Source organism: Filicampus tigris, chromosome 6 (assembly GCF_054856515.1).
Source record: "Filicampus tigris isolate MCC_2025a chromosome 6, RoL_Ftig_1.0, whole genome shotgun sequence".
Taxonomy (NCBI): Eukaryota; Metazoa; Chordata; class Actinopteri; order Syngnathiformes; family Syngnathidae; genus Filicampus; species Filicampus tigris.
The window spans coordinates 6,860,574-6,887,604 of NC_141222.1; the positions used below are offsets into that span (position 1 = coordinate 6,860,574).

Consider the following 27,031-nt stretch of genomic DNA (forward strand, 5'->3'; position numbering starts at 1 on the left):
CATTATTACCTTTGCAAAGGGTTAGTTCATTAATAATGAATAGAATTGTTGCTAGTATTCATCCATCCATTTTTAGGGCAGAATTCCCTGAAAGTTTTAGATTGAGGTTAAAATTGGACAATAAAGCTTGAATGAGGTTTGACAACAAATCTCTACAGACAAATCCTTATTTTTTTTAAACTGTTTTGTCTTGAAATGCCATTAAATGCATTTTTTTTTTTCAGGGTTAAAAAATATGAACTTCAGTGTCTTGGTTTCAGTCGCCCACTAAAATACATTTAAATAAATAATGTGCACCACCCATGTAAAAATATCTGTCTAATTTAACCACTTACTATACACATTGTAATGATCAGAGCATTGTGGGACATGGCTAAATCAGTTACGTACATCCAGCCAGCCGTCCATTCTCTGTAGCGCTTAATCCTTAGGGTCACCGGGTCATGTTAATCCCATGAAAAAAATAAAATTGCGTAAAATGAAGGAAACACATTTTGCATTGTACTGGTATTCGTGTAAATGTTTGGCCACTTGTTGGACCCCAGAGGTTCATTATTCTGCTCCATTGTCAAGACCTCTGAGTAATTCTGATGAGGGCACCTAAAGACTGAATTCCTTCCAATAACAATTGCTTCGACATTTTCCATCATGTCGCTTTGAACTTTGCTTTATCTTAAAAAAAAAAAAAAAAAAAAAGATGACATCGTTTGGGAAATGATGCATATTAAATCAGTCGTCATCCCTCAAATGTGCATGTCCAGTCACTCATACAATATAGACTTTCGAAGGGTTTGAACTGATATCGTCGTATGTTCCCCATAGGCCGGAAAAAACTCGAGGCGCTGCTCCCGGATTCCAAGATCGGACTACGGTCTTGGCCACTTGCCTACGCGTGGATTTATGCCAATAAGAAAATTCAGTAGCTCATCAAGAATGTCTCCATGTGTGACTTTTTGTTGTTCTTTTTACCTGTTCCAAGCCTCTCAGTCAATCAAAGAGGTCAAAGGCCTGACTCCTGCTCTTAAAATGCTCAAACGTTATTATGACTGTCATTCAACACACACACACACGCACACATACGCAGATCTATGAACAAGTCCAGAGAACATTCCACAGCAGCACAAAGTGAGCCAGCGTGGACATCCTGAGGAAACAACATTGGCTTCCTGTCAAATTAAGCCAAGCCGCTGGCTGCTGGGGACGATAACCGCTTGTTGGCCGAGGTGGAGCGCCACCTTCGTGCCGCCCCGCCCACCCAGCGCATGCCAGCACCCATCCAGGCCATTCGGGTCCAGGACCATCAACCGCAGCGGGATCACTCAAGAGCTCCTCGGACGCGATGGGCCGCTTTCTGCTTCTGTTAAGCTGCACGCTGGTATCCAACTGTAAGCTTTTGTTATCTCTTTGGAATTCTTCTTGAAGGAGCAAGTTCATTGACTGATCTCTAACCAGGTGCTTTTTGTTGTTGTTCCAAGACCTCCATCCGTGGAGAGGGGCCCACGCGCAATCCAGTAAGTACATGATCTGCGTATCGGTCTCGTGGAATATGAAAAGACAAATAGAAAGTATTTGAGACATAATCTTGGGCTAACATTTGAATCACAATCACTTTCTAGAGATTTGCATATCTGCCACAGAATTGACCCCAAGGTTAATAAATCTTAATTAGCGTTTCAATTACAAGCAAAGGCGAGACTAATGTAGCCTCTTTTTTTTTTTCTTTTTCTTTTTTTTTATACTAAACATGTCATGGAGGTCTTTGGTCGTCCACAAAGTGAGAAAAAGCTTCAATGTGAGTTAGTGGAAAACTTTGTTATCGCAGCTTTGTCTTTCGTGTGTGTCCTGGTGGAAAAGTTGACCAGAAGAGTCTCTGGGAAGGCGTCAGCCGGCATTGTCGCACGCGCTTTGCTCACTCGCCGATGGAACGTTTGACTCGGTCGTCATCGGGTGACGCGCTTCTCGCATGCCAGCTTTCATCAGGGCCTGCTGTGAACGATGCCCACTAACGGGCAGCTTCGTTCTGCCCTGAGATGATGTGATTCTATATCAGGGGTCACCAACATGGTGCCTGTGGTAGCAATGTTGTAAAAGTGATCATTTGAAAATATAATCACTAGCAGAGATTTATAGAAATAAAGTGTTGCATATGATATATATATCATGTATATATATGTATATATATATATATATATATATTAAGTATTAAGTATTTTACCTATAAAGTTCATTAGATTGCTTTGGTCTAAATGATGCTGTAAATTACCAGCATCATTTAGAACGGTGCAAAAGATTGCGTTTGCTAAATGTCTGATCTGAAACGTTTGAAAACAGCAAATATTTTCTATTAATATCTGTAACAAAACGCAATGATAACCGCTATCATGTTTTGGAACCCCACCCCGCAGTGTTCACTATAAGGGGCATCAGCATCTCTCTTGAGCCCGGGCCCGATGTGATGCGGGGCACCAATGTGACTGTGCGCTGTCAGGCTTTGGTCAGCAGCTCAGGCACGGGGACGCTCAGTCGCGGGTACACAATCTACAAGGACGGCGTCACTGTGTACACAAAGTCCACCGGCAGCTCCGGCGACCTCCTGTACCGCCTGCCTGACGCCCGAGTGTCCAACACGGGCAAATACAAGTGTATGATCAACATCGAAGGAAAGAAGCTGACCAGCGAGGCCGAGAAACTCACAGTCGCTGGTAAGTGCGGCAGAACACAAACAACTGCTTTTTTTCCCGGTCTCATTCTGACCCAGGCAGTTTTTTCTTTCTTTCCGATATGTCTTGGTGGAGCTTTGATGCAAAGCAACCGTTGCTTGCCTCCTACGGTGTAGTTTCGGAGTAGTTTCCTTAGTGCGGTGCTTCTCAAATAGTGGGGCGGGAACCCCTGGGGGGGAGCGGTGCGATGCTCGGGAGGGCACGTGTGACCCTTGGGGAATATTCTTTTTTTCCGCCATACTACAATAAATCTAAATTCTTAATAAGATTATTCTTGTAAATTGAACTATATCTCTTTCTTTTTGTTTTCTTTAAGTTAACAAGGATACGATGTTATGCAGAGGTGTAGCTATAGCTATTTCATAGACAAATGCTATTATTTATAGTTGCGGCAGAGAGTGGGTGGCGGGGTGGGGGGCGCGAATTGTTTTCTTCTTGCTAAGGGGGGCGTAACAGAAAATAATTGAGAAGCACTGACTTAGTGCAAGGGGCACAGTACCTTCAGCCCCTTGTTTTTCATAGTTGACAATACATGCCACTTTTGTCATTGGACTGTGGGTCAGTTATAATTGAGTGTTGAGCAACAAGTGGCTGTTAACATGTGATGTCAACCAAGATTCCGAGCACTTTTGCTGATTAATCTGGTAGATGATTGTAATATCAAATGAAATAATGTTGGCTAAAAGCAGCACGACTTCCTGACAGTCAAGAGGTTGTGGATTTAAATCTCAGCTCAGACCTTCCTGCGTGCAGTTTGCAGGCGTGGGTTTTCTCTGGCTTCTCTCGCCTTCCCACAGCTTCCTCCCACATTACAAAGACGCGCATCTTAGGTTAGTCCAACGCTAGTCGGAATTGCGTCAATGTGAGTTGGTTGATTGCCGATATGCACCATGTGATTGGCTGCCCACCAGTCCAGGAGGATGTACCCCACCTCTGGCCCAAAGGATACCAACTTATTCGTGAGGACAAGCACGATAGAAAATGGATGGATGGTCATGTGATGCTAATCATATAAATGATAATATAATTTTTAAAAACCCATCAGGGAGTAGGAGAAAGTATCGTTACTGACGTTTTCCTATATCCTATGTACCTGTATACCTCAGGATTTGTTTTCATGAATGAAATCAGAGTTTAGTACTATAACTTCATGCTTCAGTAGAAACACAGATACTGGTGGAGCTTAAGTATACAAATACAAACCACAAAAAAGGCCACCCTAAAAGCAACTGAAAAATTCCACATTTTGTATTTTTTCAGATGAGACAGAACAGTTTTTGAACACCAGATGCTTAGCCTGGCAAAAGATAACGGATTGACCACAAGTCATTCATGGAGCTGACGTCATACAATTCTCTTAACTAAGGCCATGGATGGGAAATGTCTTGTTTCTTCAAATCTTGTGTGTCATTGCCATTAATATTGCCTGGTTTGTGTCATTGCCATTAATATTGTCTGGTTGACGCTTTTCCATGTTGTCACTGTTCCTGTTTTTTAGTCCCCACAATTAATCAATCAAAATCTCAACAGTAGCTAACTCCATCCATCACTCTGCCATGTACACTATTAGGGGTGAAGCAAAAAATGATTTGCGTTGTTTTATTTAAATGATGCGAGTGTATCAAATCCAACGCTTTATGTGGTTTATGTGTATATATATATATATATATATATATATATATGGATGTGTGTATATAAGTACGGATACATACGTATATATGTTATACAAACAGTATGTAAATATATATGTATAGATTTATATATGTATATATTTATATATATACATACATATATATATATATATATATACGTACATATATACACACATCCATATACGTATATATAGACTAGAATGTTATTGTTGTTATAGCTGTTCTAATTATTATTACATATTCACAGATATCTGTTATCAAATGTAGGGATAAAAAGGTTTTGCTTGATCATCGAACCACTCAATCAAAGTATATACCTGAAAAATCCACTGAAGTACAATAAGCCACCACGGAATAAAATATATAAACACCGCTGGGTATATTTACTCTCACTCCAGGCTTGTCTGCACCCCTGCTTCATTTGAACAATGCTGTTGTCAGTGAGGGGGAGGAGCTAACAGCCAGGTGCACAGCGCCAGGAGAAACGGGTTCCATCATTTTCTACTTCTACGATGATGCCAAGGAGATCCTAGAGGACAGGGTCAACTCCAACCTGTCTGAAGTCAAGCTTCGCTTCAACAACGTTGGCATCCACAAGATGAACTGTTTCTACACCGTTCTGGTGACACCGTTCTTCTTCAAGTCGAACAAAAGCAACACTGTCACCGTTTCGGTCAAAGGTACTGCAAACGTTGGAATTCATTCACGTTTCTAAACGGCACGGCTTTCTTCTTACTGGTTGGTCTTCTTTCCGCAGAGCTTTCCATTACACCAGTTTTGGACATTTTCCCTTACAGCAACATCTACGAAGGAGACAGACTTGACATTACGTGCACCGTGAGGAGCCTCATGGCCGACACGCATAGAAACGTTCACCTCTACCTGAGCCGTGGGACCCAGCTTCTCAGCAGGGGGGACACCAATGTCAACCACAGCATGATGGCGTTGGCCAAGGACTCCGAGGAGTTCGAGTGCAGACTGGAGATGGGAAATGTTGTGAAAGTTGATTCGAGAAAGATTTCGGTGACTGGTAAGTACCCTTTTATATTTTAGAGTTCACAGTATGATGTAGAATAAATGAAATAGCGGTTAGAGCAGACCTGGGCAAAGAACGGTCCCGGGGCCACATCTCTGACCGGACCTCACACTGACCATGAAGTCAAAGTCAAACAAATAATATGTGGTTTGTTTTTATTTTATGTGCACATATATGGACGCTGGGACGAGCAAGGTAGCAGGCAAGAGCTATGAATTGTATCTGCAGTGTTGCCATTGTTTTATTTCCTGCACAGGGAGGGGCCAAGACGATTTGGCCTGATAACACTGTACGCAAATCTACAGTTTCATTGGGTGTATCATAAATGCATCATGAAATATCATTGTCAATAAAATTGCACTTCCCACTTGGTATATATTTGGGAGTCCGAACTAGGAATTGCTAATATGACTCGGTGTTTGGTGCACAAAATTCATGTTTTTAAAAAATATACTTTTATAGCGGAAATGTGTCATTTTAATGGGATCTCTCATAATTTGAGTTTTTTGTTTTTTTTATTTGTATTTTCTAATTCAAACAATACAAACCATTGCTACACATGTAGCTATTTATTGAAATAAGACGCGCATAAGCACAAACAACAGTCAGGACCCGTCCCCCCACCCTAAGGCAGAGGGAGGCTACACTCTCGTCCACCGGAGTGAACCCCAATCTACAGGCGCTACCTTGCCACCCAGGAGTGGTGGAGGATTTACGACGAAAACGTCAATTAAAAACAGACAAGCTGTAATCAATTGAATACACTCCAAAGACAAAACCTTTAATGTTCAAATTGATGAATATTATTTTGTTTTGGGATTTTTTTGCCAAAATTCTTTCAATTCAAATTGAATGCCTGCTACACATTCCCAAAAAAGCTGGGACATGGGGCGTGTTTGCCACTGGGCTACCTGACCTATCCTTTTAACAACACCCGACAAGAATTTTGAAACTGAGGACACTCATTTTTTCTAAGCTTTATCAGTGGAATTATTTTCCCCTTCTTGTTTGACGTACAGTTTCAGTTGCTCAACAGCCCGCGGTGTCCCTTGTCGTATTTTGTGCTTCATAATGTGCCCCGCATTTTAAATGGGAGATAGGTGTGGACAGTGGTAGGCCGCTCGTGTACTCATATTCTTTGCCATACTTGTAACATGTGCAGAATGTGGCGTGGCATTGTCTTGCTGAAATAAGCAGGGACATCGCTGAAAAAGACATTGCTTGGATGGCGGCATATGTTACTCCAAAACCTGTGTGTACATTTCAGAATGAATGGTGCCTTCACAGTCATGCTAGTTATTCATGCCATTGGCACGAACAGCCCACACCTCTCCCATACCGTCACAGATCCTGGATTTGGAATTTTGGAGTTTGTAAATGATGCGATGCAGACAAACTAGACGGGCCGTGTCAGTTGTTCATGTTATTAAATAAAAGGACAGCGGGCAGCAAATGGCCCCCTGCCATAGTTTGGACACCGCTTTGCTCCAAATCATCCATAGGTCTAAATGTGAGTGTGTATGTTTTTTTTTGTTGTTTTTTTTTGTCGTGTCCGGCAACTGGCTGGTATTCTGCCTGTCGCCCAAAGGCAGCTTGGATAGGCTTGAGCTCACCCGCAACCCAACATGAAGGCAACCACTATAGGAAATGGATGGATGTTAATGCATGATATTTTTGACTATATCCGCAGAGCTGTTTTCAGTGCCCACTCTCACCATGTCCCCAAGAGAAGTCTTTCAGAAGGAATACATGACTCTGAGCTGTAAAAGTGACAGCTTCGCTTCAGAGAGGCTCCACAGGGACCAGTTGACTTACAGTTTGGATCCGCCAGAAAATCTCCTGACTCCAAAGAGCGCCGGTGTGTTTTTTGGCAAAGCTTTGCTCAACGATTTCAACTACACCTGTATCGCTCAAGCCAAGGGCATCAAGAAATACAGCAGACCTTTGACTGTCCGTCCTAAAGGTGAGCCTGCATGCTTCTGTCACCATATATCGCAGCACTTCACATATTCAGGTTCATAATCTACTGGGATACAAATCAAAGCTGTATCAAAAATTCTGACTTTGAAAATACAAAGTACAACAATTCTTAGCATTAATGGCACTGTCAGAGAGCTATTCATTTAACGACACACGCGTTATTGCGGTTGTGTTTTGCAGTTGTGTTGTTCGACAACGCGAGATATTTCAGTATTTTAGTCTCGCAACCAATTGAACCCCCAATTGACCAAACACCCACCCCCCCGCCGCCCGCCCATCCCATATAATAAAAAAACATGTTATCAGTTACATTCTTTGTTAAATTTTGATTGAACAATTTCCTATTGGGCAATTTCAGGAAAACATTTTTAAAGTTTGTTCTTGCTGTGGTTGTCCATTTTAGTAACTGTATCAACGCCAAGGATCTCAGTGGTTGGCAGGGCGGTGCTGGGGCGTCCCTTTAAGATCCTGTGTCAGTCGAACATGGGCAGCCTGCCCATAAACTACACTTTGCTGAAAGACTACGACCAGCTGAGCACGGCCAGTGTCAAAATGCCTTTTGAGCAGGCTCTGTTCACCGTCACAATCCAGCAACCTGGAGAAATAAACACGTTCATGTGTGAGGCCAAGAACAGTCAGAAGGAAGCACCGCTCAGCAAAAGACTGGAGGCTAATGTTGTTGGTAAATATTTGACACAGCAAGTATGTTTTATGTTTACTATACAGTGAACCCTTGCACATCCGCAGCATTTGGAAATTCGCAGATTCGCAGATTCTCTGAAAAACTCAATTCGCAGTTTTGTGCTCAGGCCAAAGCCGTGTCTTCCATAAAATTGCAAAAATCCCCAGCATGCTACATTTTGGGCTTGAACGCGTTGATTGCCTTGAACCTTGTTTTTTCCAGCTCATTTTTGAAATGGCATGCTTGAATAAACGCGAGAGGCCTGACCACAAGCCCATCAAACGGCCCTCTTCTGCCTTTTTCTCCACAGTGCCTCTGTCTAATCCGACGCTCACGGTCATCCCCGTCTTGCCGGAAATTGCAGAGGGAGATAATCTGTTCCTGATCTGTGGTGTGAAAGGCACCCCGCCTGTCACCTTTAAGTGGTATCGAGATGACAACAACAACCCGGTCTCCACCACCACCTCAGACAAGAACAACACCAACTACCATATTCAAGCTGTGTCCAAAGATGACAGTGGCACCTACTACTGTGAGGCTATCAATCACGCCAACAATGTCGTCCGCAGCGCACCGGTCACCATAGAAGGTGAGGCCGATGTTTATTCACATACTGGATCATTACTGTAGCTCATAGAAATATTGGTCCACCTCACCGTTCTGAGGGTGAAGGGATCAATTGTGTGCTCTAGTAGTTCTGTGCCGAGTTTACATGTTGTCCCCATGTTTGCATGGACTTTGTCCAGGTACCATGTCTTCTTGCCAAATTACCAAAATATGCATGGTAGGTAAACTGAAGACTCTAAATTGTCCTTAGGTGTGTCCTTCGTATGAGTGTGAATAGTTGCTTGTCTACAGGAACCTGTTTATGTGCACTGCAACTGGCTGATCAACAGTAATAGGTTCCACTCAATACATTCGGTTGCTTGTCTGTTGTTCCTGTGGCCTTCATGTTTGTATTCAGTAAACAAAAAGCATTTTCTGTTGTTTTGGAATCAGGCCGTTGTAGAGTTTTACATTTGTTTGTATTCAAAATGTCTTAAATCGCTTTCACGGTATGTTTACATTCAGTATGAAAGTCTACACTTCAAACACGTTATTCATTTCAAATCCGTCGTAGTGGTGAATAACGGCCAAAAACTAAAAAACGCTTTCACTGTCCAAATACGTCTACTGTAGTGGCTGCAGAAAAAGCGAGAATATAAAAGTAAATGTTATGAAAGTAGCCAGTGAGTCACAAAGTATCTCCACACTCCACACAATATACTAAACATCCAAGCAATCCTTCAAAACTCCAGGAAATAAAGAACTGACAATCATACTGGACATGTTCCTGGAAGGTATTAGTTCACATGATGCCATTTCTGTCATCTATTCTCATCCATCAGGTCACTGACAGTGTCGTGGTTCACTAACCTAACTTCCTTGCAGGCAGCATGGCTTCAGTTCCCACTCAGTAATGGTGTGAATGCTCGTGCGAAAGGTTATCCGTCTCTGTGAGTGGCCGCCTGTCTAGGCTGTAGTTTAATTTTCTGAACAGGGTGACCACCATTCCCCCCCAAAAATGAAGATTTACTGTAAACATACTATGCCAGCATGAGTTTGATCATGACTGAAACTCACTGGTGCACATTGTAATTTTCTTCAAAGCCTATTCAAGTTTTGGTCGTGTGCATTATAGTCGGTGGCGAGCGGTCAGGGTCAGCAAGATCTTTTCTCTGGCACTTAAACGCTATCAGAAGCACTCGCCTACATTTACAAACTAAATTTGTTTCATGAAATTATATTACTTTTTTCCTCACCAATCAATTTGCTTCATTTCAAATCATTTCTTTTGGCTCCACTGCTTCCAGTACATGAGGATGTTATCTTTTTTTTTGCCCAATCAAATTTCAGCCTCATTTTGTCGTGCGCAGCCATGTGAATATAATCTGCACAGAATCAGTAGTTCAGTAGTGCAGGCCCACGCAGCATAAACAATATTAGCAATGAGATCGTTTCTTTGACCAATACAATTTCAAATTCATCCTCACAGACTGACTGCTCGACCTCGATAACGTCAGCATTTTCTTCTTGTCAACACGCGAGTGGTTGGACCCCGAAGCAAACACAACAGACTTGAGCGGGTTTACAGAATTTATTTAACGGAAACATGAAACAAACAACTCAACAAAAAGCGACTTGATAAATAAGGTCGACGTGAGAAATGAATAATCGTACCAAATAACGAAGGTAGATAGAAAGCACAGAACAAACAAGAAAAACAACCTTTGAAAGGCATAGAAACCAAACAGAAATAAACAATACTAATTACAAAACAGCAAAACAGGTGACTACGAGCAGAACGGAATACTAATATTAATTAAAGCACAAGATGGAATAAACAGACAGGCACCATCAACTAGCAATAGGTACTTTCTTCACCCAGTTTCTCTGCTGATGATCATCGCCTGCAGGTGTGGCATGGGAAACCAATGCCCACCCGGGAAGCTGTAACAGAGGAAAATTCAACACAGGAACAAGCAAATAAAATAGGTTGTAACTTTCGATTGGTTGGTCAGAGCTAAACTTGCCACTGCCACCTACGATGAGCGAGAAATCAGCGGCATCTGAGATGAATATGATGTAAAAAAATGTTGAAAGTTTTTGTTTCATCCATCCATTATCTCCCGCTTATCCGAAGTCGGCTCGCGGAGGCAGCAGCTTCAGCAGGGAAGCCCAGACTTCCCTCTCCCCAACAACATCTTCCAGCTCTTCCGGAAGGATCCCAAGGCGTTCCCAGGCAAGCCGGGAGACATAGTCTCTCCAGCGTGTTCTGGGTCGTCCTCGGGGTCTCCTGCCGGTGGGATATGCCCGGAACACCTCACCAGGGAGGCGTCCCGGGGGCATACTAATCAGATGCCCGAGCCACCTCAACTGGCTCCTCTCAACGCGGAGGAGCAGCGGCTCGACTCTGAGTCCCTCCCGGATGGCCGAACTTCTCACCCTATCTCTAAGGGAGAGCCCGGACACCCTGCGAAGGAAACCCATTTCGGCCGCTTGTATCCGAGATCTTGTTCTTTTGGTCATGACCCACAGCTCATGACCATAGGCGAGAGTAGGAACGTAGATCGACCGGTAAATTGAGAGCTTCGCTTTTCGGCTGAGCTCCTTCTTCACCGCGACAGACCGATACAGGCTCCGCATCACAGCAGACGCTGCACCGATCCGCCTGTCGATCTCCCGTTCCATCTTACCCTCACTTTTGAACAAGACCCCAAGATACTTGAACTCCTCCACTTGGGGCAGAATCCCATCCCCGACCCGGAGAGGGCACGTCACCCTTTTCCGACTGAGGACCATGGTCTCAGATTTGGAGGTGCTGATTTTCATTCCGACCGTTTCACACTCGGCTGCGAACCGCTCCGGCGAGAGTTGGAGCTCGCGGCTTGAAGAAGCCAACAGTACCACATCATCTGCAAAAAGCAGAGATGCAATACTGAGGCCACCAAACCAAACTAAGTTTTTGTTCCATTATTTGATAAATGGCGGCACGGTGATCGACTGGTTAGCACGTCCGCCTCACAGTTCAGAGGTCGCGGGTTCGATCCCGGCTCCGGCCTCCCTGTGTGGAGTTTGCATGTTCTCCCCGTGCCTGCGTGGGTTTTCTCTGGGTACTCCGGTTTCCTCCCACATTCCAAAAACATGCATGGTAAGTTGATTGGACAATCTAAATTGCCCCTAGGTGTGATTGTGAGTGCGGATGTTTGTCTCTGTGTGCCCTGCGATTGGCTGGCAACGGATTCAAGGGTCCCCCGCCTACTGCCCAAAGACAGCTGGGATAGGCTCCAGCACGCCCCGCGACCCTTGTGAGGAGAAGCGGTACAGATAATGGATGGATGGATGGATGGATATTTGATAAATATTGATTTCTGCTCCGGATGACGTATGCGGCTTAGTTGTGTGCTGTACAGTTTTGATGGCTTCTATAATTGCAAAATGATAGTGGCGAGATTAAGAGGTACATTAGGTCGGGCCCAGGGACCAAATGCACAGCCCACTGTTGATTAGAATACAGGTTGTGCAAACGTCATTGCCTTGCTAAAGTGGCTCTTGTCAATACTCAAGAGGCACGTTTCTCTTTTGTTTTCAATTGATTCCTCAAACTTTCATTGTCCGACTTTCTCGTCTTTGTTGTGTGTCTCTGTCCGCAGTGCGCCTGGCGCTATGGAAGAAAGCACTGATTGTGGGCTTCTGTCTGCTGGTGGTTTCGGTGCTGGTGGTGGTGTTTGTGCTGTGCTTCAGGTCCAAGAGAGGTAGACACACCTACAATCCCGCAGCAACTCACACCTCCTTAGTTTGACTACGTGTGAAGCAACCTTCTCCCGCCCACCTCCTCCTGCTCTGCTCACATCTCCTCTCTTATTATAGGTAAAAGGGAAGCAGCTGCTGAATTGTCAGTGTGAGTTGGCTCCACTACTTGCTTCCTCTCAATGTAGCAGATGGTGTATAGCTGCGTTAGTCACAGTGTATCCGTATTGTTAGGTTGGCTGAGATGAGGCTAGTAGGGTTGCCAGGCAAAAGGTTACATCTTGGGTGCACCAAACAATGTTGACAGCTCTGAATGAAGGGGTGAGAACCCCCGCCCCACCCCCAAAAAAGAAAAGACATAAGATCCTATTTAAGGGTGTGCTGTTGTCACACACGCCTATATAGTATCTTCGCTATCTACCAATTCAAAAAAGTATGGTTTTGTGATGTGAAAAAATGAGACAAAGACCAACTACTGGTATTTCTAAACCTTTCCCACCCTTAATATGAAGTATAACTATTTTAACAAAACAAAGTTCAATGGGAGAAGATAAAATACAAAAAAAAAAAAAAAAAAAAAGGTTACATGAATATGGACACTATTAAAATAATGTTTTGTTGAAGCGCCTTTTTTTTTCTTTTTTTTTTTCCTCAGCAGTCTTTATCGGTAAGAGCCTATTGGCATAGCACGTTTTGGCTTAAATTGGTCAATACTTGCTGGATTATTCCTTGCTAGAGTTCTCCACTTCTGTCAGAATCCCAACACACCTCTGGTCTGCCCCAAAAGATTTGGAATTGGATTTAAGCCTGGGTTCTACATTTACAACAACAACAACATTTAGCTAACATCCACACATGTAGCATTACAAGAAAGTTACGATAAGATAACTTTAAACTCACCAAAACGGTCGTAGATCGATTAAATAAGTGTTTTAATTATCACCGACCATGTAGAATGTTTCCAAGTCTCCAAAAGTATTTTTGTATCAGGTCGTAATTATCTGTTCTCTCCTCCGCTCTCGTGCGTGCATGTGTGTGTGTGTGGCTGGCTGATGATGAAAGACCATGCACTGCCAGGCACGGCGCCTTTTAAAGGAACAGTACACTATTTTGTATAGGTGGATTGATGGACAGTCAAATTGTCTTTTTAATCATACAATTTTAATTACTTATTTAACACAATAATAGATTTTAACCATTTAAATTATTCATGTATTTCAATAGCTTTTAGGATGTATCTTTATGTTCTTTATGTGGGTTAAAATAACATGTGAAATGATATGCAGGTAATAATGTGTTAATAATTTCACACATAAGTCGCTCCGGAGTATAAGACGCACCCCCGACCAAACTATGAAAAAAAAACGTGACTTATAGTCCGGAAAATATAGTACCTTTAAAGTGGAAGTCAACTCAAAAATAGTCTTTACAATAGTAGTGTATGTTCTATGCATCACCACTCGTCTAAACACGGTGTTCTGATAAATATTGCGTTTGTGGAATATGAATTCAGCAGAAAAATCCACCTCTTTTTATCCATCTCTGTAGTGGCCATTTTGTCACTTGCTGTCGACTGAAAATGACATCACAGTTGCTCAGGGCTCAGGTCACAGCCAATCACGATTCAGCTTGTGGACATCACATGACAAAACTCAGAAAACAGAAAACATTTATACAATCACGTAATTTGACAGAGCTGGCCACTTGACAATTTTTTGCCGGTCTGTCCTCCATCCTCCGTCCACGATCTGGGTGCCCTTCCATCCTCGTCCCTCCATCCTTATTTATACAAATTATCATCCTCTGACCCCGTCCATCCTTGTCTTTTTAAAGCAGTTCTGACCAGTTCAATTCCACCCCCACCTACCCCCAAAAAATAATCTGTGCATGACGCCGCGGGAGAGATGCTAAAGGCAGAGGTCTATTTAAAGATCATTAGCTGGCTAATTTGCTGTTCAAATCCGTTTACCTTATGGGCACCCACTTCTGGGTTAACGGTTTGATGAGCCACTTGCCAGCACACGTATTCGTAAGGAGACGAAGTGAGCAAGTCGAGAGTTGTAATGGAACTGCTTTATTCAACAGCGGTCATTGTTTATATGTCAATGGAGTGGATGTGAGGGAGGTCAGTCTCTAGACGGATGGGCGGAGACGCCCGGTCCAGGGAGCGCTTCCATTAGTCAGCCCTTCGGGTTGCTGATTGGCTCGCTGGTTTCCACTCCAGCAGTTTCAGTGCTGCTGCATGTGTGTGTACTTGTCCCACTCATAGGCCAGCTGTCTCATGCTGCATTCACACCGAATCCGTTGAGGGCGTTTCTGGTGGCGCGATTCAATTGAAGACAATGTAGTTAGCGCGGGCAGGTGCGGTTGCTTGCGGGGCGGCACGGATGATGCGTTTGGAGTGGTGGGACGCAGAGCGAAGCACCGAATATCCGTTTTCGTCGTTTGCCCCTTTTGCCGAGTAGGTTGAGATGAACTTTGGCCGCCTCATGACCACGTCACATGTATGAGAGATGATTAGGGGGCTGGACTATAATCCACCTTCGCCCTTGCTTACTCCAGCCCTTTTTTTAAACTTGCCAAGCTCTATAATTTGATGTGTTTTATTTTTACTCCCTCCCATAAAAGAAACTCATTTCAGCAAGCCATTATGAACCTTACTTTGTGCACTGGGGCACATTCATGGTGGAACAGCAAAGAGTCTTCCCCAAATAAAAGTTGGAAGCATAGCAAATAATTATGATACAGTGAAGAATTTTGATTTAAAAAGACTAAGATGTTTATACAAACCTGACCATTTCTCAAATAAAACTGTTTCTTGATTATTTTATTCAGATTTACAGTGTTTTTGTGAGTAGAAAATGCAGACTGGATATTATGTCTTGATAATGCCTCCACTTCCTCTCATTGTACAAACCGACAAGTCAGGTCAAACTATGTCAAACACGGGTGAAGCTGTCTCACGATGGTGGCATTTTCTAGAATCCGTGTTTACACGATTGGCTGCGTAACCCACGTGATAATATTACACGTCTGAAAAATACACTGATGATTGGTTGACTGGCGCACATGACATTTCTTCCGCGAGTTATGTCAACAAAAACCATAAATGTAAGCTTGGAGTTACAGTAAATTAATCATTCATTCATTCATTATCCATACCGCTTATCCTCACAAGGGTCGCGGGCGTGCTGGAGCCTATCCCAGCTGTCTTTGGGCAGTAGGCGGGGGACACCCTGAATTGGTTGCCAGCCAATCGCAGGGCACACAGAGACAAACATCCGCACTCACAATCACACCTAGGGGCAATTTAGACAGTCCAATCAACTTACCATGCATGTTTTTGGAATGTGGGAGGAAACCGGAGTACCCGGAGGAAACCCACGCAGGCACGGGGAGAACATGCAAACTCCACACAGGGAGGCCGGAGCCGGGATCGAACCCACGACCTCTGAACTGTGAGGCGGACGTGCTAACCAGTCGACCACCGTGCCGCCGTAAATTAATCATCTGATTTAAAAAAGAAATAGAACTGATTGAAAGATACACCCTAGGATGTACTGGGACACATCATCAGTGATGTGCCTGAGATCATCGGGGGTTTCAGATCTTACCCCCTCCCTCAGGTGACCCAGCCAGGGTTGATCAGACCCCAGCTTCTGTCCCAGTAGCATTGGCCCACAGATCGCTCCTCCTGATCCAGAGCCATCTCGAGGCTCTCTCTGCTGCATCCATGGTGGTCTTGATGTCCTTTCTTTTCTTAGCAACTGTGATGCCCAGGAGTGTGAGCACCTTGCATAGTGAGTGGCCCGCAAAGCCTCTACACCCCACCTCGATGGGCTCACAGCGTGCCTTCCAGCCTCCTCTTTGGCATTGTTCAACAAGCTCCTGGTACTTAGATCGCTTCCGCTCATTCGCCTCCTCTATGCGGTCCTCCCAGGGAACTGTCAGTTCTATCAGTAGCACCTGCCTTGAAGATACAGACGTTAGCACAATGTCCGGCCTCAGTGAAGTTATTGTGATGTGGTCAGGAAACTTGAGCTGTTTGTCCAAATCCACTTATAGAACCCAGTCTGATGCTGAGGTGAGGAAACCGGCTGCTGGTTTGGGCTTTTACTGAGGCTGCTCTCCAGCCCTGACAAAGGCGCACCTACTTTTGTCAGGTTGTTGCTTCCTGCTGTTGTTTTTGGCCATGGCTTTAGCTATGGCTTCAGCAATGGTCTTCATCAGCCGGTCATGCCGCCAACAGTAGCGACCCTCCCCCAGAGCTTTAGAGCAGCTGCTCAGGATGTGCTCCAGCAAGCCTTTCTTGGAGCACAACCCGCAAGCTGGAGTGTCAGCGATGGAGATTGGCTGGGCTGGGTAGGATGTCATAGACAGCCTGGACCATGAATTTAATGCGGTGGGGTTCTGCCTGCCTGATCTCAGACCAGGTCACCTTCCTCTCCAGTGCACCCTCCCACCTTGTCCATGCTCCCTGCTACTGCATGCCCACCATCTTGCTGGTTCGTTCCTCCTCAACCTCTACACGCATTTCCTTCAGGACTAGCTGGGGTTTGTCCTTACCATGTGCCTTCTCATAGCAAGGTTGGGGGAGGGCTCCTAGCCCAGCACGGCCGGTTGCCACTACACCCACCAGGGGCCTATGTCTCAGTCAAGACTCGGCTACCTCCAGGCTTTCCTGAGCCCTCCACTTCCTTCCATGATGGCACCATGATGCCTGCTGATGCCACTTTGGACTCCTTGGAGTCCCGGTAGAGCAAAGCCTCTCTGGTGCGAGGGACCCTGAGCTCCTCGTCCAGGCTGCTGGAAGGGAGCTGGAGCTTGTTGGTCTTAACTAACTAACTAACTAAGGAACTAATGTGTATTTAAGCACACAATCACTTTCGGCGCATTTCGCGGCCCCGGGTCCCTTGAGTGGCTTCGCAATCACTCTTCGTGCGAGACGACGAGTAAGTTGCTGACCTCTATTTTACACAAAGTGAGCAATGCAGTGGGCTCGTTTGAATGCGTCGATGGAACGGAGTGCCTGCATACCACGTGCATGCACTTTGACACAAATGACTTGGAGGGAAAAAAAGTTGAGTAGTACCAAATACGTAATGGGAAGCCATTCTGCCTGGGCTTCATTAGAACCTTTGAAGGCTTGGATTCTTCAGCGGCACTTGAGTTCCCTCCACTCTAACAACAGGAATGAACTTCTCAAAACACAGGATGTTCACTTAAAGTCAGGCAGAAAAGTACATATCGTTTTTTCCCAAATTTATGTAGCACTCATATCAACTTGCTTAAAACATTTCACGGGCTAAAAAGGTATACAATGAACGGGAGTTTGTCAAAACATGCAAACGAGTGTTAGGGAGTGAGGGGATGCGAAGGAGCAGTTTATGTATGCTTATGTGTATGCTGTGGCTCTTTGCAGCAACACAGTCAAAATTGTGGCCTTCGAGTGGTTGGCCACCCCTGTACAACAGTTTTTGATGTTAGAATATGCACTTTGCATGGCCTCGAAAAGTGCTGCTAAATTTCGACTTGACTTTTTGGGGGTGGGGGGGCTGTCTGTTTTCCTCAGCTTCCAATCTTACCAGGAGTTAAAAACAAAAACAATCTGAATGGAGCATGAAACATCAGTCCAAAAACTGTTTGAAATAACTGAACTATTGTTGGTGACTTTGTGAATGAAAATAACGTGTTGATCTCCATTGAAAAAATTCTTCAGAGCTGTCTACTTGTGATTAGATCACCCAAGATGTCATTACTAGATCAGAAAAGTCCTGGATAATACCGGCTACTTGATGTCTTTCTCGGTTGAGTCCATTGAGAAACTGCTATGATACTCCCATTATGACCACGTATGGTCCCTTTGAGTAACAACAAAACAGAGGTGTCCTCTTTGAAGACAAACCCTCTTTATAGTAATTGAAATATTCTTTCATTTAAGCCAAATGATTTTCCAACCAGTGAAATGAATGACTGTTAGTGAGATTTTTTTTCAATCTTTAGATGAGACTGTAGAATTAATTTTCTGAAAACAACATCTCCAGTGGTACTTTCTTGTTGTACTGTATAAAGCATACGTTTTTCACATCTGGGATAAAATATACATGTGTATTTCTCATGTCAAGTATTTTTAGTCTGTAACCTCTAGCATAATTGCGAGCGTACTGTATGTGTCGTGCAAAACGTTGGAGAAACGTTGTATACTTGTTAAAACAGAACATGTTTGATCTCAGTAGGCTTCAACACACAAAATCTCTCGTTTTGTTCTCATCTGACATGCAGTAGACTTCAGATAATCTGACATGTGTTAGATTTCGTCCAGTTGACTTTATTCTCACCATTTCTCAGAAAGCCTTCAAGCCCTAAATCAGATGACTCTTTAACAGTGAGTCTAACCCACGACACAGAGGTTAATAATGCAGCCCCAGGTAGATTGTTTTTTTTTTTGTTTTTTAACTTTTTTTCTTGTTCCACTGGCTGTCTTCATCAGTCATGACTACAACCACGAGTCCTTTCATAGCATGTTATGTGTGGAAGCCATTGCGTTCCATCCTCACACTCCATCATCCATGTTCTAATATGCATGCAGGGGTCATGTTGTTTTAACCCGACTAGCTTGGTTTAACATAAACATCTGTTTTGTCGTTGATATCCTGCTCAGTGTTACATGAGAGAGTGTTTAGTCGCTGACATTTTGCATGTACATTGTCTCTCTTTGGTAATTCCCGAGGCAAGCAAAACAGGAATCGTTGTAGGGGGTGTCTCCACACGCAGGAAGAAGCTGCTCAGACTTGAATACTCGTGAATGACATTGTCAAAGTGTTGCAAACTGTTTAGAGCGCCCATTATCATCTTGTTCCAGACGGAGTGCCACACTATGATGGCATGGAGGGGAGGGTGACCAATGGGACACGAGCTAGCGCGGTGTCGCTTCCCACTGACATCAGCAACAGGAGCAGCTTCAGTATTCCAGCCACAGTGTAGAGATGCCCTGCTCTGCAAGGGGCGGGGAGCCACTTAAAAAAAAAATGTTGAAGATACACCAAAAAAAGGAACCTTTTCCCCCCCATTTTTCCATGTAGAGGGATGTGTTAACGTTAAGAGAATTGACTCGCCTCCTGCTGCTCCCTCTCCCCTCCCCCTGCAATCTCCATGGCCTTTGTTTTTTTTTCTCTATATTTTATTTTTCATTTTATTTAACATCACTGTCTTTGTCCTGTACTTCTTTGTATGCCATGTGTCCACGGGTGCATGTTTTTGCAATGTTGCGAGCATCATTGTTGACTGATTTTCAGAAGCCTTTTATCATTGTCATAGGACATGTGTGTGTATATATTTGGGTTAATACCTTGACTTTGCTCAAATCTTTTTAGAATAAATGAATTGGTTCTATTTAGAAGCGTGTCATCCCCATTCATTTTGCTCCAAATGTTGCATATGACCCTGAATCAATTTGGAAAAAATTCTGCTAAAGAAGAATTATTTTATCATTATGCATTATGTCTTAGAAAAGGTCGTACGCGCAAGGACCAGAGCAAGACTCCCAATAAACTCCACACTAACTTGATTTATTTTCCAAAAAGGAATGCACTACAGTAACTTCCTTTACAAGGTAAAACAATGGACTCTGCGCTAAACTTCCTATGTTGACACAAAACGGCTTTTGTTGGTTTGAATGTGCGTAGCATGCAGGGGAAATTATTCTCATAAACCTTATTTAAGCAGCGTGAGATAACGTTACCAGCTGGAGATAAGCAATTCAGTTTTGTAAGCATAATCGAATACACTAAAAGAAGACCGTTGACACAATGAAACACAGTGAGCTGGTCAACACATTCAGATGTTCCTAAACTCGCTATTAATAATAATTTGGTGATTTTTATAAACATAGATCAATGCATACAACATTTACTGTTTTAAGTGCATTCTATTTAAATTCAAATTACCTGAATAAAGCCAAACTACGTCAAGTTTAAAGGTAAAAAAATATTATTAGATTGCCACATTTGCACTTTTTGAGCCAATTTGTGCTAAGTAAAATGAATCATGTGCAGGGTACATTTCATATGTACTTTAAAATATGATAAAGTTTCTTTACAAACTGACACGTGATATTCAAACCTCAAGCTCTGTAATTTGGGTTTCTGTTAACCGTTACAGAATGTCCTTATAGGTTCTCCGCGCAGCAGATATTCAGTCCAACTACGCTTATTTTTTCATTGTGCGTATATTTCTTCTGCACAGGGAAAGTGGAGAGAGTAGATATCAGCGTGTGGAGCGAGCGTCCGCCTGTAACAGGTGAGCATGTCAGCCTGTATTGTCGTTGTAAGGCCTGATGACAATGAAGCCTCAGAGATTTGGTTTCCTAAAGGTTTAACTGCTAAATGTGGCACAAAGTGAGCAGGTATGACGTTTGATACATTAAGCACAAAGGAAAAACGTATGTTAACACACATAGGCACAAAGGCTACATCATTCGCATGGTAACAGACGTTTCTGTGTGAATGTTACAAGAAAGTGATTTGACTTATACAAACGTATACAAAAAAGACGTATACAAAAACTGCAATTTAACTGTCCACAACTGTTTCATCATCTGGAGCAGCTCAGAAACAATATTTATCAAATGATGTGACAGAAACATACAAAATATATATTTTTAACTACATTATGTTCACCAGAGAGTCATTAGAAAATGTCTTCATGTGTACAGATTGTGACAGACATGTTTTGCTAGACGAAGTTGGCTGACACAAGTTTTGCTTTGACCGACAAGTCAGAGGACAGAAAAATGCTGACGTCAGCGAAGGCCCCACAGACGTCAGGCTGGCAGCATGAGCACCAATTTGAGATCTGATTGGTTAAAGAAAAAGTCACATTGCTAATGCAGTGCAAGTTTCATCAGCCAGCACGACAGATTCTGAAGACCTTGGGTAGAAGAAACTGCCAGTGGAGATTAATCTTTCACCAAATGTAGACACTTTTAAATCCAGGTTAAAAACGTTTCTGTTCTCATGCGCCTATGCATGAAATCTGCACGGTATATTTTATTTTATTTTTCATTTTTTACTTATGTTGTTTTCAAACAGTTGAATCTAATTATTCTACATGTAATGTAATTCTTTATGTTTATTTCTCTTTCTGTAATGCTTTTGATGTAAAGCACTTTACATTGTCTTGTGCATGAAATGTGCTATACAAATGACTTGCCTGGACAACATTGACATGGTAGCGCTAACATGCTGAAATTTGACTCGGCAAAAAAAAATGTAACATCCACAGACATGTACAGTACGGGAAGCACTGCAGCCAAGAGAAACTCTACGGGAGTAGACTTTTTGGACTGATTTAATATCATTTCAAGGAACAAATATTACTTGTAGAATGTAGGTTGTAAATGTAGGTGCATGTAATTGCAACAGAGAAGCCCTGACCGCTCACCGTTTTTTATGACTTCTATTCATATTGCAATGCAGCCAATGACGAGGAGAGCAGCATAGTGTCCAATGAGCCTGATGTGGAGTACACTGAAGTGGTGCATCCTCAGCCGACAGACCCAGCCAGAGGTAATGAGTCCACCCTCTTCTACTTGACTACCCTTCATACTTTAAGTTTTGTTTTACTTGTACATTCAAGACATTAATTTCTTCCCCCTTTCATATCTCCTTATTAAAAAAACCACAACATCCACTTAGTTGATAAGGGAGCAACACTTCCGAGGAGGGGCCTAATTACCCCTAATCAAGACATCTCCAGCTAGTTAGAACTGTTGGAATAACCGTTGGGATTTCCAGGACTGTTGTAGATGCTATAAACAGGAAGGGTTGAGCTAATTGCTGAGCTGGGCTCTGATACGGGCCAGCTCTTCATCAATGTCCTGTGAGCTCAACACTGTAGAATGTGACCACTGTCTATTTTTGTATTAGGGGTAATTATACATCAGACACTGTTTCCGTATCTTGACCATGTTGCCTTTTGCTGACAAAACAGACTAACCTTTGGATTTTTTAAAAAACATTTTTTACATCAACAGCACCACTAAGGAAAGGCACAGAAACGGTTTACAGCGAGCTCCAGAACTCTTCACATGGTGAGTTTAATATCTTTAAAGCTCCCTGATGGGAATAAAATGGTCAGTTTTATATTAGGTTTTATTTTAAGAAGTGTATTGGTTAAATTAGCCAATAAAACATCTCTTAAAAAACACAATCTAAAAGTTCTCAAACGTTGTGCCATTTATTGGGTAAAATAACTATTTGCTGGACTGCAACCCAACCAAAATTCTGGCTTCCACAGATTGGTTGGTGGGCATTTGGCACAGAGCTGTGCGCAATCAGCCATTACTCCTGATCTTATCTCGCCATGTGTGTAAAGCACACCTGTTCCAGGAATCATTGTCTTGCCTTCCAGTCGTTGTGCCACCATGGGCAAGAGCTGTCGAAAGATGTCAGGGACGAGCTTGTTGACCGGCACAAGGCTGGAATGTGTTACAAAACCATGAGTAAAACGCTTGCTGAGAAGGTCCAACTATTGCCGCCATTATTTGAAAGTGGAAGACACAAACTGACCAACAATTTCCCTTGGTCTGGAGCCCCATGTAAGTTTTGAGCAGTCGACGATGAGCATGAGAAAGTTGAGGGAGCAGCCCTTACACGAGCAGTACACGGTACACAGAAACCCGAAGATGTTATGATCTAACACATATGGAACCTCAATCACCAGGAAAGTAGCTGGTAAAACATTGCACCAAAATCGACAGAAATTATCAAATTCAATTTATCTACTAGTGTGCTTGTGATGCTGCAGCAAAATCACTTGATTGACAAATACGGCTCAATGAAATCAATGACAAGTTGTATGACTGATGGTTGGGCAAGTTAAACCCAAGTGACCAAAATGACCATTTCCTGTTACTACTGGCAGAGACTTCCTGTTATTGGAACAGCAGCCAGATTCAGTATGCTGTCAAGCATCCCTCTGTGCACTAAGACTTCCTTTCCAATAGTGACTAAAGAATTGTGCATTCTTGTAAGACTGTGGATTGGAAAATGGCATTTTGATTGCCTTCGGTAGTGAAACAAAAGTGAATCAGCATGGTCAGCCGCATCCACGCATCTGCAAAATGACTCATGATGAATAGCTCTGATGTCAGCCGATGAGTCAACGCTACACATCCAGTACACCTAACCTGTCACCCTTTTCTCTGTAGGTGCTGATGACCATCATGGCTATGTGAGTTAACTGCAATCACACCCACGCAGCCAGGCTTACTATTGGTCTTCTAACTATGAACATTGCCTGTTTTAACCACCAACCTCAGAAGTTACAACGCTACACACACTGTTTTCATTTTAGGATATCAGCTGCAATTTTCAATCAATAGTTTGTATTTTTTTGGGCACTGATCATTATTGCTACACATCATTGATACAGATAGGTCAAGTTTGACATTGTTTATAGCTCTTGAATTTATTCCTAAAAATTACTTCCTCACTGAAACAACTAAAATAACACTACATTGCTTGATATATTATGTAAATGAATCAGGGTTTTTCCTGCATTCAAAATTGTGAGGTGCCCGCCTCCAGGCAGAGCGATTAATATTGCTCAACACAGCGCGATTGATGTCCCTCTGCGGCAAATACGTATTTTAACTGCAGTTGAAGCGTTCGCCACCATAGAGGCGCTATATCAGGCCTGGCCAAAATGGTCAGTCCCGTTTTCCATGCTCCAAAACATAATAAGATAATTTATCAGAATGTCTATTGAAAGGATCAATTTACCCATTAAAGCCTGAAGCCCCTCGTGAGACATCTCTTTAAAACCTACAAGCCTACTACGTCTTTGGAGTCACCCTTGAAAACCTGACATATTTGCCACCTACAAAATAATTCATATCTCAGCCCCCGTAGCAGATAGAAACATATTTCCCAAAAACTGAGAGCTTAGACATGTGGCGTTCACACAGGCCCGAGTTTATTCATCTTTACTGTTTCAACCGAAGATGCAAGTGAAGCACTATTTTTAATTTAAAAAAATAGAGTGGTAATTGCTGTTGTCTCTCACAAAGAGGTTGAAATCGTCATTGTCTACGAATGTATATCTTAACCATACATCACATTTGGATGGTTTTCACATCTTTAAATTGACTTAGACTTATATATGAGCTCCCGCGACCGACTGTGCCTCCATTATTCCTCGAAATAATTCCGGATATACTCCGACAACTCAAACACCGTCACATGTATATTCTGATGCACTTCATTGGCTAAGACAGTGATTTTCAAACTTTATTGAGTCAAGGCACATTTATTTCATTGAAAAACTCCTGCGGCACACGACCAACTGAAAGTATGGAAAAAAAAGCTTATTTTAACAATATAAGTGTTATATTGTTTATACAAGCATTTCTCAACATTGAAGAATGACGTTATATTACAACGTCTTGAATAGGAATTGAATAAAAACAAAGAAAAAAGTATTTTATAATGTTTCATATTGATACTTTCTCAGTGTGAAACATAGGCCTGTTTGGATGAACATGCGTCACTAATTCGCTTGTCTCTAAACAAAGACAAGTAGCTACCTGCTGCTGCTACCTGCTGGTATGGAAGAGTACTACAATGTTGTAAAGACATGATTACGCTGCCAGGCACGAGACCGCACAGGCACACAAATTAGATAATTTCCTGCGGCGCACAGAGTTTGAAAAAAACTGAGCTAAGAGACCGAGAATTGCATTCAAAAAGAGAAAATGACGTATACGCTCTTCCGGTTTTAAAGGGAGGAACACGAAACAGAGCTCCTGGCTTTAGTGGTAGAAATGCGGTTATGTGCTCCTGTCCTTAATGGGTTAAAGTCTCTCTAAAGTGAAAATAAAAATGCACACCACCCCAGAAGAGTGTTGTTAACAAGCCTGCCAAATTTGAATAAAAAAAATAATAAATGGCTTGTATATAAAATTAGGCTTTAAAGTAATTTAAAAAATCAGGCTTTTCTCTCAGTTCTCAGATGCTGTGGGCAAGTCTGCTGAAAGCACTGAAACCACGCGCTACTCAAATATCACCTTTCAGTCTAATACATTCATACGTCTAGCATCGTTCTTATGCCTACACATCAGTTTGTCTGATCTGCTCAAATTTGTGCACTTAACGCCTCCAGTGGCTGAGATATATCCCATCAAGTCTCTGAGGGGCTTTTCTACGCCACAGCGAGAGGCGCTAGCCACCAGCAAGCTCACGAGCTAACAGGCTAATACGTCACCGCTTCGCTTGGTTTTGTGTTGGTGTGTAGGTCCACATAACAGTGACAGTTCGAGCTTTACGTTTCAACATGTTACATGTTACAGCCCGCACACTGTAGTTGTAGAAATTTACCTGGTAATTATAACTAGGTAATGCACAATTGCGCCGCATAGCCACTGATGTACACAAAGGCACGCACTTCTTATATAGTGGGAGAGGGCCGACTCATGTTAGATGCCCAAGTAAGGAAAACTGAAATGGTGAAAAATAGTTGAAATTTTCAAGACTTATTTAGATTATTGCAAAGTGCATAGTTTAAGCAATTCTATTCAAACACATATAATGTATTAAGAAACAAATCTCTCCAAATTAGGTGTAGCTTTCCACAGATAATTCTATTTGTGGTATTGTCTTAAATACTTCTACTCCTACTACATACCACTGCCTGGCGTGCTTCAGTCCCTCCCTGTTTCAGTGACCCTCAGCAGGCTGATGATCCAGAGCAAGAGGGAAACTGCCGTCAAAGTTTCCAGACAAGAACAAAGCAGTTTGGGCTGGGGCTTCCTTCCTTATCTGCCCCCAAGATCAGCGCTGCGCCTCAGTCAAATTACCTTGAGGCCAGACTCAACTTGATCATTTGTGTTCTTGACCATCATGACCTAACGCCTTCATGGCATTCCAGTGGTTTGTTGTAATAGTAATTATTCCTTGCACAGAATGTTTTTTCTTGTGTGTTTCAGGGTGCTAATATGATCAGGTGATCGTCCTTGAATCAAGTTTAACGCCTAATGATGCACTGTGTGTGCAGGTTTCTGTGGAGTACGCTGATCTCAACGGTGAACAACATGAGATGAATCACTATCCAGTCGAGCACAACAACTGCCAGGATCTGCCAGTTCCGGTGGATTAGTCAGACAAATATTCATCACACACTATTCTGTTTCCATGGCACTCACATGTCATAAACACACTGGGTGCCCTCTTGTAGCCCCTCTGGTGTTTCTATCAGCAACATAAATGACTGCTGTAAATATTTGCTCATTAATAAAGGCATGTGTCATTTTTGCTGTGTTGTGCCATTGTTTATGGTCAAGATGTAGCAGTAAGAGCTAATATATGTATTTGAGGGACCTTCCCTCACTATTTGAATTGAACCATAAATTATAGCTGAATTATTTATCCATCCATACATTTTCTATAGTGTTCATTCGGGTCACCAGTGTGCTGGAGTCCATCCCATTCGATTTTGAGAAAGAGACTGCGTACGGGTAATTTAGACTAGGGATGGACAATTTATATGATGGAGGGGGCCACATAGGACCACACACTTCCTAACCAGATGTATAACAAAAATGCCATTTTAAATATAGGCAAAATATTAGTGGTAATTGGTGATATTACTTAACTTGATATAATAATTAAATTGA

The 27,031-nt window shown here is 42.8% G+C and overlaps 1 protein-coding gene across 9 annotated transcripts; it reads left to right on the forward strand.

Moving 5' to 3' along the window:
• The first annotated feature begins 1,244 nt into the window (after positions 1-1,244).
• pecam1b (platelet and endothelial cell adhesion molecule 1b) lies at positions 1,245-26,669 on the forward strand. 9 transcript variants are annotated; one of them, XR_015087185.1, is made up of 17 exons: positions 1,245-1,385; positions 1,476-1,511; positions 2,406-2,702; positions 4,771-5,052; positions 5,130-5,402; positions 7,099-7,371; positions 7,792-8,070; positions 8,381-8,659; positions 12,264-12,365; positions 12,481-12,511; positions 18,709-18,788; positions 20,605-20,658; positions 21,837-21,926; positions 22,394-22,450; positions 22,657-22,957; positions 23,570-23,592; positions 26,413-26,669. XR_015087185.1 is itself a non-coding variant. In XM_086033849.1 (16 exons), exons 1-16 carry the CDS (start codon positions 1,340-1,342, stop codon positions 26,512-26,514), a joined length of 2,304 nt encoding a protein of 767 aa, XP_085889975.1. In that variant the 5' UTR covers positions 1,248-1,339; the 3' UTR covers positions 26,515-26,669. The 9 variants fall into 9 exon arrangements, 5 of the variants coding, with proteins under 5 accessions (XP_085889976.1, XP_085889977.1, XP_085889975.1 ...); XM_086033849.1 differs by lacking the exon at positions 22,657-22,957 and having other exon boundaries at positions 1,248-1,385; XR_015087186.1 differs by lacking the exons at positions 12,481-12,511; positions 18,709-18,788 and having other exon boundaries at positions 1,246-1,385.
• The last annotated feature ends 362 nt before the right edge of the window (positions 26,670-27,031 follow it).